This window comes from Barbus barbus, assembly GCF_936440315.1.
Source record: "Barbus barbus genome assembly, chromosome: 19".
Taxonomy (NCBI): domain Eukaryota; kingdom Metazoa; phylum Chordata; class Actinopteri; order Cypriniformes; family Cyprinidae; genus Barbus; species Barbus barbus.
The window spans coordinates 23835401-23848861 of NC_136747.1; the positions used below are offsets into that span (position 1 = coordinate 23835401).

Genomic DNA, 13461 nt, shown 5'->3' on the forward strand with positions numbered 1-13461 from the left:
CTCCACCTTCTGCAGATTGAGATTCTTCTTGTGCTGAAGTGTCTCCACCTTCTGCGGATTGAGATTCTTCTTGTGCTGAAGTGTCTCCACCTTCTGTAGATTGAGATTCTTCTTGTGCTGAAGTGTCTCCGCCTTCTGCGGACTGAGATTCTTCTTGTGCTGAAGTGTCTCCACCTTCTGTAGATTGAGATTCTTCTTGTGCTGAAGTGTCTCCGCCTTCTGCGGATTGAGATTCTTCTTGTGCTGAAGTGTCTCCACCTTCTGTAGATTGAGATTCTTCTTGTGCTGAAGTGTCTCCGCCTTCTGCGGACTGAGATTCTTCTTGTGCTGAAGTGTCTCCACCTTCTGCAGATTGAGATTCTTCTTGTGCTCCACCTTCTGTAGACTGTGATTCTTCTTGTGCTGAAGTGTCTCCACCTTCTGTGGATTGAGATTCTTCTTGTGCTGAAGTGTCTCCACCTTCTGTAGATTGAGATTCTTCTTGTGCTGAAGTTTCTTCTTCGTCAAAATTTTCAAAAATGTCAGAATCAGGCTGAGCAACATCTTCATTGCTACCTGAGTCACCTACAATCAGTATCCCCTGCCCTAATTTGCCATTAAAATTGATGATTGTTTGGATGACTTTTGGACCAGGGAAGTCCATAGCAATAATACCTACACAATGTGGTCTATTTGCGTCTCCCTTAAGATCGAGGAGATAATCGTCAACTTGTTTATTCAGTGTTTTTGCAATTTCAAGTGGCTTCTCTGATTCTCTGTTGGCCCCAGTGTATGTAAGCATCATCTCCTGCTCACACTTTTGTGAACCTAGCTTGATATTTTCTCTCATTTGTGTTTCTTTTGCATCCATGTCTGCATTCAATTCTGTGATGTGAGCAGAAAGTCCTAATTTTAATGTTGAACTCTGAATCAAGACTATCTTGCCTCTCACCTGACCCAATGTTGGAATCTCTTTGCCTCTCCACACATGCCTTAACAATTCATCATGCCTTAACAATTTTGTGACTTGAGCAACAGCACCCTCATCTGGAGTCACTCTAAGCAACAGTGTCTCTTTCTTCTGTTTTACAAGGAACGTCACCATAGTTTTTAAAAAATAAGTAAGGGTCTCTGATTCCTGGACGTTTCCAGTATTAACGTACTTGATGCTGTCAGAGGACATGTGCAAGTCAAAAAAACGCACGCCTGCATCCAGTTGGTTGTGCAATCCCCAAGCTTGAAACATGGGTGTGGAGGTTCTTAAGTATCTGTTGCTTTGGTGTGTTCCAGGTATTGATATAGCCGATAGAAGTGTGCTGTTTTCTATTTTCTTCATCCATTTGTGACTGACATACTTGTAATTGAGAGTTTCAGAGATGCTGACTTGTTTTTTACCTTCACACGTAAAGATAGCCACCCTGCAGAAAAATAATATATTCAATATATGGAAATGTAATGGCACTCATATACTTTACTCTCAGAATGTTTCATTTTATGTTTGCCATATTCTTCTTTCTTACCACAATGCTACTTACACTATAAGCACAGAAAGGTACTGAAGTTTTCCCATTATTTTTAGTTTCCTTCTGCAACAGTATACTTCTGAAAAATTGATAGTTGATATAGATGAACAGAGTTAATTATTTATGAAACTTATAATCGTATGATATAGACGAAAAGAGTTAATTATTAAAGCTTATAATCATCTAGGCTGTCATTTGATCTTGAGTCTCTGAATATTTCAAAAGAGCTAAAATCACTGGTCACTTTGTTGAACATTGCCATTGTAAAACATTTGTAGCAGTGCAATCATTAAAAGCTAGTTTCATGCTCTTGACAGCAAATATCACCTGTAATACCTTGAGAAATCCAAATGTTTACAAGAGTTCCCTGTAAAAGTCATTTGCATTTAGCAAAATAAACACACAAAACATGTATTTCATATTTAGGAATGTGTTAGATCATGATTTTTAAACAACAACAAAAAATAATTATACTTACTAGTGCAATATAATTTGTAGAAGATTAGAAGCCTTGGCATGAGACAGTTCAACAAGTCAAAGAAAATGGTGATATTTGCAGTCTTGCCATATACTTTACATCTTTAACTGAGGCAGTTATACAGCATTTGACTACATTTGCCTAAACAGTCAATGTAAAATGAGCCCTGTAATGGTTTGCATTCATTCATGGTGTACAGACGGCATATGGAAATCTTCAAAGTCATCTGTCAGTTTAAAGTTGAATAAAGTTTTTAAGAGCAAGAATAGCATTTTGGTCCTACTATGTGAGGAAGGTAGATATTAACTAAATGGGTACACTGTGTTTTCAGCAGCAGGATGTTTTTAAATGTCAGCTTGGGGCAAGTTGTCACATTTTAAATGTTATACATTTATTTAAAAAAAAACGTTAGCTAAAAGTTTGATTTGAAATGTTTGAATGCTAGTCTTTTACAGTTGTTTCATAACCTGGAAAAACGGAAATAAAAACATCTAAATATTTTTGATTTGTGAGCACATGACCACAATGGATCCAACTTAAATATGTAGCCTACATACATTTCAGGATGTGGTGCATCTTTAGGAATAATCACTTTGAATCTAAAATAAATTGCTTTCAAAATATGGCTGGGTAGCCAGTGAGGGGTAAATTGAGCCAATAGGAAGAGGGTATTGAGACACATTGAGTTAAACTGTGCCACTGATTATGCTGAAGTAAAACTGAACACAAGAAGAGAAATTCCACTCCTACCATTTTAACAAACTCGTATCATCCAACAGTTTAGAGCTAACATCATGTAACAGTACAGTCTCATAACTTCCTGTGATTTTTTTCTTTTCTTTCAGTTTTGTCTCTAATTGTTCAGACACAAAAAGCATGAGTCCTTGAACATTAAAAATAATTTTGAACAACAACAACAAAAAAAGTTTTTGAACCTAAATGTAGTTACCAATTATTTCACGGGCCTCTCTCCATCACCGGGTGACACTTGATGGACATATCAACAATTTTGAATAAAGTTGCCTAGAAACAAGAGCTGGCTCAACTTCCCCGCTCTCTCCTATGCCATAATTCATCCACCGCGCGCGCCTGTAATGACAGGTGTGTGAGCGCGAGCACGAGCGCGCAGGAGACACGGGTCAGCGTGGCATTACGTGACGTCATAATGCCCCGCTAGAAGCGGCTTATTGCCGAAGAAAATGAACTTGATAAAACAAAATAAAAATACACGCGCCGCGCCAACTGCAGTAACTTGTTCCTGTGATTTATTAAAGAACTATTCATCATGTCTCAAAGAACTCTTCCTTTGCTCATCATAAACCTCGGCGGAGAAATGATCTACATTCTGGATCAGCGCCTCCGAGCGCAGGATGAACACGATGATAAAACTCAGAGAGGTAACATATCTACCTGAATCCTGCTTCAATAACGAGTGCAACCTTCACGCGTTTTTGTCTGTTTTATGAATGTATTATGAAAATAAAAACAAAAGTACAGACTAAAAAAAGACGTATTATATGAATTCATCTGATTCTCAAATGCTGCAAAAAGGGAAAACCAGACTACTCGTTAAATGCAAACAATAAAATAAAAGCAAATAATGAAAGGTTGACATAATCAGCACCAAGAAACAACTTCCACAATTAGTGTCCCTCTTATTCCCATTATGTCATGCCAATAATTATGCATATTTGCCATCTATCTATCTATCTATCTATCTATCTATCTATCTATCTATCTATCTATCTATCTATCTATCTATCTATCTATCTATCTATCTATGTCTCTTTAAGATATATTTATAATGCAAATATAACACCGTTTTAGAAATATATATTTACATGCATGATTTGATGTGATCTCAGCTGCTGTCAGAAAGTACTTTGCTTAACTGACAGATTCATGCACCATTCTTAATTTTCAATTGCACTAAACTATGTCCTGTCGTAAGACTGAGTGAAGGAGAAGTGCTTGCTCAGATGTAACAGAAATTTGGCCTTAGCACGGGTTAAATGCTCTGTTGTTGCAGGTCGTTGGACAGATGATGACAGGAAAAGAGGTACATTATGTTTTTTTATTATTCATTACCTTCCTTCTTATTTAGTTTGTTCCAAATATTTGATTTATGTTACATGCAGCTTATCTGTAACAGAAAAAGCATGTGTGGAAGAATCAATAAAATGTGAAATTCGAAGGGGTTTCTTTAAGAAATAAATAATTATACAAGTCACCCAAACAGAGCACATGTACGAAAAGCAAACAATAATCGGAAAAGGTCATATCATACTACATTTTATTATCGAAAATTAAGGTTAATATAATGTCTGTATTTCATAACCAAACCCATAATTAACTGATAAAATTATTTTCATAATGCAAACTTTAACAGGTTTTTATTCTGTGGGATATTTATGACTCCTGCCTCAATGTTTCTCTTTTTCTTACTCATCTTTCTCATGCTCTTTCTGTAGTAATGAATGATATAGTGGCCACTATGTTCAGTAAGGCTTTTCTAGAAGAGCTCTTGCAGCCGCAGGATCTGTACTCCCACCGAGCCCTGCGGACAGTTTTGACACGGCTAGCACACACCTCTATTATGCGTCTAAACCCGGCCAGCATGGATAAGGTATGAACTCACCCTCTCCCCAGGCAAAAACAATTGTGAATCACACTCCTTTTTTTGTTTGTTTGTTTGCATTGAGTTTTCTTATAGTGTCAGTAATTAAATGCATTATTAGAGAAAGATTTACTCAGATTAAACATAATTCCTTAAAGTGCTTTAAGAAATAATAAAAATGAATGGTCTTGATTGTACATGTATGCATCAGGCCAGAAGTAGGACAGGTTGTCCAGCTTTTTAAAATAAATGTGTGTTTTGTTTTGTTTAGTTTTTTTTTACTTGAAAAACACCAATACTTTTAGGCAACCGTTTGCATGGCTTCTTACATTTAAGTCTTGACTGAACTTCAAACGTCAGTTTGCCATGAATTAAAGGAATCGTTCATCAAAAAACGTACTTTTGCTGAAAATTTGTTCCCACTCAGGCCCCATGTCCTGACATTTTATCCTACTCATCAGATTTTCCTACCAGGGCTTTACTGTGCATGCGCACATCAATATTGCGTCTTTTTTCTCACACTTAACAACAATATTTAATGTATCTCCATTACTGTATGGGTAGGTTTAAGGTTGGGGTAGGTGTATACGTTAATAAAACACAATCTAATAGGTAGAAAAAAATCTTTATTTTTGGTTTCCGGTAGTTGTATCCACAATTGCGAATACGACACATAATTACTGTATATACACTACTGTAAGGGTAGGTTTAGGGTTGTGGACTAAATCATAATTTGACAGGTAGCATTTTTCATTGTCGAATTGTACTACCTACCGTTTTAATGGGAGGTAGCAAAATCTGACAGGGTAGCACAAATCGACAGAACACCCATCCAGTTTTTTTACTGAAACAGAAATTTAACCTTATATCATTTGCTCATCAATGGGTCTTTGGCTGTGAATGGGTGCCATCAAAATGAGAGTCCAAACAACTGATAAAAGCATCACAATAAAGTATGTAAAACAAGTTATTCACATGACTCCAGACCATCAATGAACGTCTTGTTAAGTGGAAAGTTGTGTGTTTGTAAGAAACAAATCCATCAGTAAGTTTACTATACTTAACTATAAACTGTCATAATGTTCCAGTAAACAAATGACCTCCTCTGCATCTTGCATGGTCTGTGGGTGAGTAAAGTTTCAGCAAATTTCCATTTCTGGGTCAACTATCAAAATCTGCCATGATCAACAGCTTAAAAATATAATGTAAACAAAACAAGCAAATAATGCAACAATATCAAGTTTCATGCCCCAGTGCAAGCTGGGAAGATGTTGAATAAATGTATTTTTTTTCAGTCTAGATCTACTGAAACAAAAACAAGCAGGATGGTGACTTAAATAAAAACAAATCAGAGAAAACGCATTAAACACAAAATGCATTGCTTGTGTTTCTGAACATTATACTTGTGAACAACAGAAAATCTTTTTTTTAGGCTTATTTAATTTATCTATGAACCAGTAGCATTTTACAGTGTTATGCAACTATAAAACGGTGTTATTTCTACTTGTTCCAACCCAGATACAATGGCTTAAATGTAGTCAGTCATATTAAATAATAGTAAACCAGTTCATTTAGACCACATATAGCACATTTTTCAGTTTATGTGGCACAAAAATGTCCACAGTCTGTATTTATTACCAGTTTCCAGTGTAAATTTGTGTTGTTGTCTTTATTGTAGCTTTACGATTTGATGACTATGGCCTTTAAGTATCAGATCGTTCTGTGTCCACGTCCACAAGATTTACTGCTTATCACCTTCAACCACACGGACACCATCAAGGAACTGGTGAAGGATAATCCCAGCCTTGTTAACCAGATCAACGAAGCCCAGAGGCAGCTTATTGAGGTAAATGTCCACTGTTGCCCACCAAGAACTAGCTGGCTCCTAGTTTCTAAATGTGGTGTAAACATCTTGTTTCATTATGTGTAAAAATATATAAAAAGAAATGTTGTAACGAAGAACGTTATCAAGTAATTCTATCTAAAATCCATGGCACATCAAGTTACTTTTCTGTGCCAATGTTATTACTATTTCTAGTGCACACTTGCCAAATTTAAAAAGCACATCTTTCTAAGGTATACACACCCCTATCCGATGGTGAGTTTCAACTCATCCGACATACACTGCTGGTTCTCTTTCAAGATATGCAAATCAGGGTAAGTGGTTTGTTTATGAAGGCTTATTGTCATTAGTGTTTGAAATGGATCGCTGCCAGATCATACGGTTGCATGCAAATCATTACCGTGTCATTTTTTTGTAAAAACATTCAAGCGTAGTCATTCTGTCATGTGCTTGTAGTGACACTTACTGATTGCATTTCTTTCATCAGGTCTCCATTTTCTTGAAAGAAAAAATCCAGAACCCAAACGGACATTTTGTACTGCAGACCTCAGGGCCGGTGCCTTACGGATTTGAGGTTCCTGGTTTAATCAGGTAACGCAGATGAAGGTCGGGGGTCACAGGCAGGATCCTTATATTCTTATCGTGAGTTCTTCATCAGTAGATTTTCACTGGAAAACACAGAGGTTTCATGGAAATAAGATCACATTGTCACAGTCATACACACCCATACGCAAACAGTCACTTTGTTCCTTCAGAATTCCTTTAAACATTCTTGTCTCACAGGTGTTTTAATGCTAAAGGCCGCGAGGTGAGGAGGACAAGGTTTCCTAGCGGAGGAAGCTACACAAGTGCTGTACGCCAGGGCTCATTTGACCTCTCTGGAGACAGGGTCACATTTTTGGGCACCAACATGTAAATATCAAAATAAGTAGTAAGGAATTAGAAAATGGTTTTAAAATTCCATGTAAACAAAATATAGTACATACAGTATATTTTTTATGTATTACATATATTTAAAATGTAACATAAAATCAAATTAACCATGCTATCTAAAAAATAGAATTATTTAATATAATACAATACAAATAATACATATATATATTTTTAAACAAATTAACAATTTAATTCAGCGAGGATGCATTAAATTAATCAAGTGACAGAAAAGAGTTTTACATTGTTACAAAAAATATTTTCTTTACAAATGTTTTCCAAATGTTTTCCTTTTTACTCAAAGAAAAAAAAAATATATATAAAAAAAAATATATATATATATATATATATATATATGTGTGTGTGTGTGTTACATAATATATGTGCGTACTGTGTATATTTATTATATTATATAAATACACACACATGCATGTATATATTTAAGAAAAGTTTTATATTTATATATAAAATATAAATATTTTTATATAATATAAATTATGTATAAATATTCATAAAATATACATGTATGTGTGTGTATTTATATATACATAATAAATATACACAGTACGCACATATATATTGTGTAAAAACGTTTATTTTGGATCCTGCGATTAATCGTTTGACAGCCCTAGTGTGTGTGTTTGAGTGTGTAGGCAATATATATTATAGTTTCCACAAAAATAGTAAGCATAAATTACATTCTAAAATACATTCAAGTGGAGGACAGTAAGCTATTTTAAAATGTAATAATATTTTTTTTATTTTTCCAATAAAATAAATGCAGGCTTTGTGAGTGAAGAGGATTTTAAGACTCTTTAAAACTTTTTTTTTTTTAAATCTTACCAGCCATACATGTATATATGTGTATGTTTGTATGTATATGTGAATCTCTGTTGACCTCTGTACAGGTACGGCACACCCTCATCTGAAGAAATGGATCCATCAACCACATCTAACAGCAAAATGAAGCCAAAGCAGGTACACCCTCACTGCAGGCATCATGCCAGATTCCAAGAATATAGCTCATGTTAACGAAAACAAATTGGCTAATATAATAAATATAATATAAAATATAATAATACTGATAACATGTAGATTTATTGAAATTTTCTTTCTGGATGTCATTGTGTTTTTGTGTGAATATCTGAACATGTTGTGGATAGGCAGATACAACACCCAATCCTCTGGCCACAGAGGAACTCAACCTGCTCGCTAAACTGATGGGAGGAATGGAGGTGCAGAAACTCTTGAATGTGGACGCTGGTTTCAAAGTGAACCTGTTAGCCTTAGACCAGGAGGAGGAGGGCATGTAAGCATTACTAATCCAGACATAATCCTGCAACAAGCCACACACAGCCTCGAAGGCATGCTTGGTTTTATGTTGTACTTTTATGTTGCTTCTTTATACTTTTTGGATCTTATATATAAATATATATGAAATAAAATACATTTACATTATTACATTTGAAGTTTATTCAGAACTTCAACTACAATTTAAAAAAAACTTGCCAAGTTTTCATTTAGTTTAATAATGTACTACTAAAATAACTCAACCTAAAATAAAAATGAATAAAAACTATAGAGGCATACATACAAAAAAAATAAATAATACAAAATGGCAAAAACCCACATACACAATATTGAGTGTTGCTAGACATTTTTGGGTACAAGCCCCAATATTAGTAAATCTTTATATGTGAATGTGAATTAGCACATACTGACCTGAGAATAATTTGTATGATACATTTCAATAATCAAGTCATGTTCTTTCTATCAGCTGTTCAGAAAAGAAGTAGTGTTGCCAGATTCGTAAAGGTCTGAAATTGTTTGCGATTCAGTTTGATTCATTAGTGAGTGGTTTCTCACAGCGAAATAATAATAAGATATTTTATAAGAAAAAATATGCTGGCTGAGTTGGATATTTACCTACAATCCAATATAGAAAACAAAACTTGCAAATGTCTTGCAAAATAAGCCGGGTAGTATGTAGTTTTGTTTTGTTGTTGTTTTTTTCACAAAGGGCTGATTGAAAATCACAGGTAAAATTTTTTGTTATTGTAACTAACCGATCTCTTAAAATGTTTTTCAGTGGAATTTCAGAAGGAACGGGGCATCAGTCATCTAAAGTCATTAACATACAAGCCACGCAGGTGCTGTGTCATGCACTTTACAAATCTGCTCATGTCCTCGTCTTACTTTATTTTGTTGCCCAGGGCTGGGAATGCTACAAGTAAAATCTACTATCATTAACTAAGAAACTCCAGCATTGCTCCAGGGCGAGCTTAACTTAGAGCTTTTTGGCATAATTCCATTCAAATTTAAGTTATTGGGGACGTTAACACCAAAAGACACAACCACACACTTGTTCCTGCTAATTCAGGAATGTTTTAAGAGTTTGGAATAATCTTTTAGCATTACCTGCCCTAGACAGTTAAGTACATATAAGTACATACTGAGTTTGTAGTGATCTCAAACAACATCATTAGATAATTTTGACTTTTTTTAACATTATTGAATTTACTAATAATAATGTATTAACACATTAGTAAATGGCTCAATTAGTTTCAGTAAATGGCTCAATATAAATCACTTTTTAAAAAATGTCTACCTTGGTATTCTCAGGATCGGCTGGCCAGTACTGAGCTGGCACGCATAGCAGGAGAATTTGATGAAGGGGGATGCCCGACAGAGGGAACCGGGAACAAGGGGGACGACTTGCTGGCTATGATGGATGAGCTCTAAAGGTCAGTGACTCAGTGAGTCATTGAGATACATGTGGTAATTCTGAAAGGTTACAGAAAAATATGGTAGGTTTGGAAATGCCTGGCATTTATACGTTCAAAAACATGATTAAGAACAAGCAGGGAGCAAAAATCGCACTATAACGGGTTGTTTATGATTTCCTAAATGATGTGATGTTTTAAACATTAAACTGGTTGAAAAAATAGTTTATTGATGTTGACGGTTTCTTCTGAATTTGTCTTCATAAAAAACACTTGCATCTATAATGTCACTTTAGTATGTCTTATTTGATTGATGTACACTGGCTGATTTATCTGTTGATCTAGTTTCATTGCAACGCCGAGCATTTTGAGTTCATTCTGCTGACAGAAAACCACACCAACATACATCCAGACAAGTGTCAACAATATCATCTTCAATATAAAAAGACTGAAATCTTGAACTGTGTTCATTTATGACAGGTTGGGGCAAGATGTCGCATGGGTTTGATTTATTTTTATTTATTTATTGACATTCTCTATATTATGTTTTCCAAGTCAGCACAAAACTGAGCAGTTTTTTTGTTTTTGATGCAAATAATAAGCTACCACAATAGTTTGGTATTTTTGCATGTTATCTTTGGCATTTTTACTGTTTCATTGATTCATCATTGTTTTACTGTTCAGATTTAGCCATTAAATAACATATAATACAAACATGTTGCTTTTCCCAGACAGTATTGTTATTTCATATATCAAACAAAGCTATTCTCAGATCAACAGCATTGTGACAACGTGCCCCGCTACAGCAGTGAGCCTCTTTCTTCTTGATCAACTGCTGAAATAGCTGACTTTCAAGAATAAATTTACCCTGAGAAATAATCACTGAAAAAGGATAAGACAACTAGCCCGAATTTCTCTTCCGTTTGTAACTCGCTAGAGCATGTTAGACAACACAAAGCAAGGTAATAAAACAAATGCGTTTAGTGGAATTTATGACTGATTCTGGGTTCAAAATGAAATGTTTTTTTAATTATTTCGTCCCTGAATGAATACAAATCTCGCGTGCTTCAATAAGGAAGTTAATATTTGCAATTGATTCGTGACTTGTATCGTTTTCAATGACGACTGTTTGTTGAACAGTACTTCGCTCGATACTAGTACTTTTCTAGCATTATCTGGATAACGTTAAGTTAGTCATGTAGTTTTGTATGTTATATACTTGTTATTGACAGTAGAGACCCAGCTTTCTAAAATACATGTATATAAGTTATGTGTGTGTATATATATGAAATGTAACTATGTTTTTGTGCTTTAAAATGGCTTTAAATACTTTGATATTTTGTTATATATCCATATTTATCCGTAAAAGTGAAATTTATTGCTTTTCATTCTGGATTACACCTGGTTAGACAACAAACCTAATTTGCATTTTTCCTATGCAATGTGTGGTTTATCTGTCAGCAGGGTTGTTAAATTACTCACACTGTAAGACAGATGACATTGTCCACATGTTAATGACTTCTCTGTGCACAGGTGAACATGGACGTGAGCCATTTCATTCGTGAATGCACCATCGCTGAGAACAGTCTGGTGATTCTCCTGCAGGGGCTGCATGGCCAGGTGACCACAGTTGACCTGCGAGATGAGAGCACGGCGAGGGGACGTGTTATTAACGTGGACGCTTTCATGAACATCCGGCTGGAGAAGGTTCTGTACAGGGACAGACGTGGACGCGTGTCCAGTATGGACGACTTGCTCATCACGGGCCGAAACGTGCGTTACGTCCACATCCCAGACCACATGAAGATTACAGAGACAATAGAGACCCAGCTCGCCAAAATACACCGCGTGCGAAACTTTGGAGCAAGCGGTGGACGCAAAGAATACTCTAAGAAAAAATAGTTTTTATGAGAAACTCATGTTTGTCTTGCAAATATATGGTTTTGTAATGCACAGTATTCATTTTCATTAAATAGGCCTAATGCAATCATGGAGCAAAATGTAATGCATAGTTTACTTTGAAAATCTTGTAGTTGTTGACTGAAAGAACTCTGAATATCATCTCCAGGAAAAGTGTGGGAAAAGTTATTTCTGTTTAGTTTGCATGTGAAATAACCATTGATCGATGAGTTCCTTAAGTTGACATTGTGTTTGTTTAAACAACTCATCTTTTTACTTTTAATATTTGTTCTCTTAATTGCGATGTCAGTTATCTCTCAACCGCAACTATATTTTAATCACAATAATTGTTTATATGCAAATATTGGTACTTTACAGCCTTTATTTGTTCAATTCAAACATTGTTTGGCGTATAATGATTGTTTTGGTTAATGTTTTTTAATTGCAAAAGTTTTGTAAGATCAGGACTGGTAATAATTTCAGATGATCATATAAATGAATAAGAGAACAGTCGCAGATTGGATTGGAGAGTAATCTTCTAACATGGCAAGCTGTTGGGGATAAAGATATATAAGTACATAGTAATTTGAATTATAACCATACAGTATAATGAGCCATCAAATTAGTTCTAGTTTGTAGTAGTTCACCAAAAAATGAAAAATAAACTCAGACCATCCAAGTTGTAGATGAGTTTGTCTCTATATCCTAATAGAATTGTAGAAATTTAGCATCACATCACTTGTTCACCAATGGATCCTCTGCAGTGAATGGGTGCTGTCAGAATAAGAGCCCAAACATCTGATGAAAACATTGCAATACTCCACAAGTACTCCACACCACTCCAGTACATCAACTAATGTCTTGTAAAACAAAAATCTGCATGTCTGTAAGAGACAAATCCATCATTTGTCCACAATCCATCATCCATCAACAGTTTTTATTTGATAATTATTTTAAACTCTTCTCAATCTGGTTTTAGAATTGGCCATACTACCATTACTGCTGCTATGGTAGTGTTAAGTTATATTATTGGTGCCCTGGATAAAAAAAACAGCACTGCGCAGCCTTATTTGTGGATCTATCCAAGGCGTTTGATTCAGTGAATCATGAATTGCTGCTAAACAAACTTAGCAGCGCTGGTTTCGGACCAGGAACACTGAAATGGTTTAGAAATTTTTTGGTAGATCAGACTCTGTGTGTTCGGGTGGAGGATCTCAAATTTGACTTTCTTGATATATCTAAAGGGGTCCCCCAGGGTTCCATTTTGGGACCTATTTTGTGTTCTATTTAAATAAATGATTTGTGTAAGCAAAAAAAAAACAAACAAAAACACTTTTATGCTGATGATACTATTATTTATACACTTGCTCCATCTATGACACAGGTGGTGAAAGAGCTTCAGATTGCATTTCAGTCACTGGAAGATGCTCTGCTTAGTAATAAATTAGTTTTAAATTCACAGAAAACAA

General features: G+C 35.2%; 2 protein-coding genes across 2 annotated transcripts; both read left to right on the forward strand.

The window, feature by feature from the left end:
• Positions 1–3126: 3126 nt before the first annotated feature.
• Positions 3127–12675, forward strand: oscp1a (organic solute carrier partner 1a). The gene is made up of 12 exons (XM_079441087.1): positions 3127–3377; positions 4010–4039; positions 4452–4606; positions 6276–6443; positions 6674–6754; positions 6928–7031; positions 7224–7352; positions 8279–8348; positions 8534–8679; positions 9460–9520; positions 9993–10114; positions 11627–12675. Exons 1-11 carry the CDS (start codon positions 3266–3268, stop codon positions 10110–10112), a joined length of 1176 nt encoding a protein of 391 aa, XP_079297213.1. The 5' UTR covers positions 3127–3265; the 3' UTR covers positions 10113–10114; positions 11627–12675.
• Positions 11633–12669, forward strand: LOC306884862 (U7 snRNA-associated Sm-like protein LSm10; the record flags this gene model as incomplete). The annotated part of the gene is made up of 1 exon (XM_079441088.1): positions 11633–12669. The coding sequence occupies one exon, from the start codon at positions 11633–11635 to the stop codon at positions 11993–11995; it is 363 nt and encodes a 120-aa protein (XP_079297214.1). The 3' UTR covers positions 11996–12669.
• Positions 12676–13461: the final 786 nt, after the last annotated feature.

Bases quoted from the DNA above. Each gene is read 5' to 3' on its own strand.
- oscp1a (XM_079441087.1), top strand. From the start codon at position 3,266: ATGTCTCAAAGAACTCTTCCTTTGCTCATCATAAACCTCGGCGGAGAA. The intron at 4,607-6,275 runs GTATGAACTCAC...TCTTTATTGTAG, and splicing joins ACCCGGCCAGCATGGATAAG to CTTTACGATTTGATGACTAT. The intron at 8,680-9,459 runs GTAAGCATTACT...AATGTTTTTCAG, and splicing joins GACCAGGAGGAGGAGGGCAT to TGGAATTTCAGAAGGAACGG.